The sequence below is a fragment of the Ipomoea nil genome, unplaced genomic scaffold, assembly GCF_001879475.1.
Source record: "Ipomoea nil cultivar Tokyo-kokei standard unplaced genomic scaffold, Asagao_1.1 scaffold1558, whole genome shotgun sequence".
Classification (NCBI taxonomy): domain Eukaryota; kingdom Viridiplantae; phylum Streptophyta; class Magnoliopsida; order Solanales; family Convolvulaceae; genus Ipomoea; species Ipomoea nil.
Window position 1 is genome coordinate 761989 of NW_017617986.1, and position 5191 is coordinate 767179.

General features: G+C 43.3%; 1 protein-coding gene across 1 annotated transcript; it reads left to right on the forward strand.

Annotated features, from left to right (window-relative positions):
* Nucleotides 1-368: 368 nt before the first annotated feature.
* Nucleotides 369-1527, forward strand: LOC109189541 (RNA-directed DNA polymerase homolog). The gene is made up of 2 exons (XM_019340152.1): nt 369-399; nt 953-1527. Exons 1-2 carry the CDS (start codon nt 369-371, stop codon nt 1525-1527), a joined length of 606 nt encoding a protein of 201 aa, XP_019195697.1.
* The last annotated feature ends 3664 nt before the right edge of the window (nt 1528-5191 follow it).

The window sequence follows — 5191 nt, forward strand, 5'->3', positions numbered from 1 at the left end:
GAAGAATGCAAGGACGGTGCTGTAATTGCGATGAGCGATGCCGACCGGGACACCGTTGCCAAAGTAAGCAATTTTAATTACTTCTGGTTGATGAGTCAACTACGGCGGCTGATGCGGCTGATGATGTGGTGTACGAGGTAGACGTCGTTGAACCCGAAACAGTAGAGCCACCGCGTTATCAACCTGAGATTTCGTTACATGCTATGGTTGTGACCATAGGACCTCACACTTTTTGCTTGAACGCCATCGTTGGTAACCAAACCTTCAGCGTCATGGTTGATACATGGAGCTCACATAATTACCTCCAACCGAGGATTGCATGATTCCTTCACTTACCCATTGATGAAACCACTTATTTCTCTATCGCAATGGGCAATGGCGAAAAACTCCATAGTGATGGTATATGTCGAAATATGTAATTTCGTATGCAAGGAGGAGACTTTGTAGCAGACTTCCATATATTGGAGTTTTTAGGAGCATATGCCATTTTAGGTGTCCAATGGCTAGAAGGTCTGGGCAAAGTAGTAACAGATCACAAAAACTTGACAATGGGATTTGAATACGAAGGGAAGCCTATTAAATTGGTAGGACTTGAAACACCTAATGCCAATCTCTTGCCACAAATTGACATGCCTTTATCAGACCAACGCTATAGCCCACTATTACTTGCTAAATCCCATTTCCACTTGTCCTACCCAAGATTATCTAAACCACCCTCATCCCACTATACACAAATTCCTCAACCAGTTTCCGAATATTTTTAGCATCCCGAAAGACCTTCCTCCTAGCCGAGTACTAAACCAAAAAATTACCCTTTTTCCCCAAGCGACACTAGTGAACGTCAAGCCATACCGCTACCCTCATTTTCAGAAAAATGGAATTGAGCGGCTTGTGTAGGAAATGCTATGAGATCATATCATTCAACCCTATACAAGCTCTTTTTCGTCACCAGTCTTGTTAGTTCGAAAGAAGGATGGATCCTGGAGGTTCAACGTGGACTATCGGGCTCTTAACGCTATCACTGTCAAAGATCGGTTTCCAATGCCAATGGTAGATGAGTTGCTCGATAAACTGCATGGTGCAATCATATTTCAAAGTTGGATTTGTGTAGTGGGTATTTCTAAATCCAAGTTCACCAGTCGGACATTCCAAATAACTGCTTTCAGAACTCACGAGGGTCACTATGAATTCCTTGTGATGCCTTTCGGCCTTACTAATGCACCAACTACATTCCAAGCAACTATGAATTCAATCTTCCACCTGTATCTACAGAAGTTTGTGTTATTCTTTATAGATGATATTCTGGTTTACAATTTTTCGCTTACTGACCATATTCACCATCTCACTATTGTTTTGGAAACGCTTCGCCAACATCAGCGTTATGCGGAACTTTCAAAGTGTAGTTTTGGTCAGCGTCAAATTGAATATATGGGACACTTCGACTCTTCTGAAGGGGTTAGTGTGGATCCTGCGAAGATTCAAGCTGTGATCAATTGGCCCATATCGAGGTCGGTTCCCGAGGTTTGAGGCTTTCTTGGCCTTACTGGATATTACCGGTGATTTGTTCGGGGATATGCCTCCATAGAAAGCCCATTAACAGAGTTACTCAAAAGGGTGGGTTTTCATGGGTACCAGCATCGGACGAATCATTCTAGTAATTGAAGGAAGCAATGACTAAAACTCTAGTTCTGTGCCTCCGTACTCCCTAATTTTGAGCTACCTTTTCATGTGAAAATAGATGCTTTTGGGTGCGTAGTGGGCGCCATTCTTACGCAGGAAAAACATCCCATTGCATATTTCAGCAAGAAGCTATCGCCTCAATATCAAAAAGCTTCGGCATATTACCGGGAAATGTACGGCATCACTGCCGCAGTTTGCCGTTGGCGCCCCTATTTGTTGGGTCGTCCATTCACTATTGTTATAGACCACAAGAGTCTTAAACAATTTCTATCTCAAACCATTTAAACTTCGGAACAACAACGATGGCTTACTCAACTTTTAGGTTTTGATTTTGTCATTGAGCACAAAACAGGCGTCGAATATAATAGTCCAGAAGCGTTATCCAAGTGGACTAGTGAAGCTCAAGCGGATTTGTTGGCGTTATCAACCGCCACAACAGGTTTTCTTTCTGAAATCAAAGCAACATTACTTTTGGATCCTAGGGTATAACATATTATTACTTCTCTTAAAAACAATGCCAGGCCTGCCAATGGTTATTCGTGGAAGCATGACACCCTCTATTTCAATGGAAATATATGTGCTAGAGGGAAATAACTTACGAAGAAGGTTGTTGGACCTTGTTTGAGTGCCAATTTCTATTGGCCTGGGATTTACAAGGATACTCAAACTTATGTGAAAGACTGTTCCACTTGTCAACAAATCAAGCCAAAAAAATTTTGTCCAAAAGGGTTATTGCAGCCATTACCAATTCCTTCACAGGTTTGGGATGATATTTCGATGGACTTCATTTCCTCACTACCGTTGTTTGGTGGCAAATCCGTTATATAGGTCATCGTTGATAGGTTGTCAAAGTATAGTCACTTTTGTGCGCTCCCGGACGGAGTCACGGCTCCACAACTAGATGCCTATTTTGTCCAAGAATACGTACGGCTACATGGTTTTCCAAGGTCCATTGTATATGATCGTGATCCCTTGTTTATGAGTACCTTTTGGAAAGAACTCTTTCGCTTATAAGGTACCGAACTTAAGCCTTGTACATTTTATCATCCACAAACAGATGGCCAAACTCAAGTAGTCAACTGTTGCCTCGAGATGTACATACGAGCTTTTTCTAGTGACTATCCAACTTGGTGGGTAAAAACGCTTCCATGGGCTGAGTATTGGTACAATACTAGTGTTAGTTCATAGCGTATCCGAATTTTCTCCCTTCCATGTCATGTATAAGACTGCCTCCCTCGTTGATTGGTTATTCTCGTGATGGCACCCCAGCTGTCGCACTTGATAATGTCCTTCTAGATCGTGAAGAGTTCTTGGCTACACTCAAATTAAATTTACAACGGGCACAAGAAAGGATGCGTATACAAGTTGATCGCCATCGTCGTGACAAGGAATTTAATGGGGATGATTGGGTTTTTGTTAAGTTACAACCATATCGACAAGGCTCGGTTGCATCGCGTCATGGCCACAAGCTCGCAAAGCGCTACTTTGATCCCTACCAAATTGCTACTCATGTCGGGAATGTTGCATACAAACTATCGTTGCCTGATTCTGTTAGGATTCACCCAGTTTTTCATGTGTCACTTTTGAAATTCTGCCCTAACCTGTCTACAACCACCCCGGTTCACCCCACCGTCGACTGCTCAGTTTCCTATCCCGTTCCACATTTTGGAGCAACGGTTGGTCAAACACAACAAGCAACAGCTTCGACAGGTTCGGGAGAATACCCCAACACCCGAGGCTATGTAGGAAAATTGGGAACTTTTCCATGCGTCGTTTCCACATATTAGCATTGAGAACAAAGATGATTTCGATGGGGTAGGTAATGATATGCATGCAGCTAGTAAAAGGAGGCCCAAGAGGAAGACTTCAACGCCACTAAAGCTACGTGACTACATCTGCAACTGCAGACACTAATATTTAGGATATGCAATTTACTCATTCTCTGCATTTTAATTACAGTCTCTGTTGCTAGAGTAATTAGAGCCAAAAAAAAAAAAAAAGCAGATTTATTAGGAAGTGGTTAGAATGTAATAAACTATAAATTTCTTCGTTAATGTAAGAGAGGGTATCACCCTGAATTCCAATACTTCTTCTATCTAAACTCAAGTCTCTCTTCCCCCCTCCCCCCCCCCCTCCCCCCCCCCCCCCGATTTTTCTATTCTGGAAGTTGTTCATCCTCTAAAGTGAACAACAAAACACTTGAAAAAAAACTCATCCCAATAGGTTCATCCCACCCTAGGCCCCCAATCTTTTGTATAACAAAGATGGTGTAACACCCCAGATTTTCAAGACATTTAAAACTTATAAAATAAGGGTGAAATCTCATTAAATCCCAAAACATAATACAAGGGTACGGGGTGCTATGCCACACCTGAGCTAGAGAACTCAGGTGCACAGGCTAACTAACTAATATCCTCAATAATGTAAGTGCATAAGCATGGCACGCAGGCCGAAAGGGGAGCTATCTACTTCTACGTTCCGAGTTCTAGCGCGCTCCAGTGACTTATTCTTCTGTGCCTGAAAGCCAAATATATCTGTTCAGCGAGAGATGCTGGTAACCCACTCCAACGCGTTGAAATACCATACATATAGAGATATATATAGATATACGAAAACCATTTTGAGCATGAAGATATATCTTACGAACTCTAGCTTTAAAACCGGGAATGACTCGACAGATAAGGCCATACACAAGCAACAGTTATAACAAGCATATGCAGTTCACAACAGACAAGGCAGATAGGGCAAAGCATAAACAATAGCCACAACCCAACATAAACAGTCCCCAACATAAAACCCATAGTCACAACTCTCAAGATACTCATTAATCACAACTCATCCATATCACAACACATAACACACTTTGTTGGCGCCACAGGACCAATCGCATGCCCATACATGAGGGTCAGCGCATATAGCTCTGACACGGCCCCGCAGCACCCTGCCCCGTATCGCAATACGGAGGGGTCGATCGCAACCGACCGATGAACCGCAGCTCATCATAGTGTTTGATCGCAACCAAACAGTGGACCGCAGCCCAAGAGAATGTCATCTGACCGCAGCCAGGAAAAAGGATGAACCGCAGCTCATATAGAAACGTTTGATCGCAACCAAACGGTGGACCGCAGCCCAAGAGTATCAATCTGTCCGCAGCCAGCTTCTGAACCGCAGCTCAGGATAACCAATCCGATCGCAACCGAATTGGGGTAACACACACACATAACACATAGCAAGCACATGCAACCCACATTACACATTGGGAAGGGGGAGAAAACGTATAACAAAACCTATGCGTGACCCATCACATACTAAGAATAGTCCTAAGGGGTTCATACTCCTTCCACCTAGGTTAACGGGATACCAGTTCAACTAGCATGCGATATAATAGACTCGTAAACCTACGAATGGTACCCGAAATATCAAACTAGACATAGGCACGATAAACGGAGTCCGTTGGGACACCACGGGGAACAGGGGAACATCAAACGGGGAAGCCGGGAACCCAAGGTGG

Coding starts and splice junctions, on each gene's coding strand:
- LOC109189541 (XM_019340152.1), top strand. CDS start 369: ATGGGCAATGGCGAAAAACTCCATAGTGATG. Junction 400..952: donor CGAAAAACTCCATAGTGATG/GTATATGTCGAA, acceptor TTTCGTCACCAG/TCTTGTTAGTTCGAAAGAAG.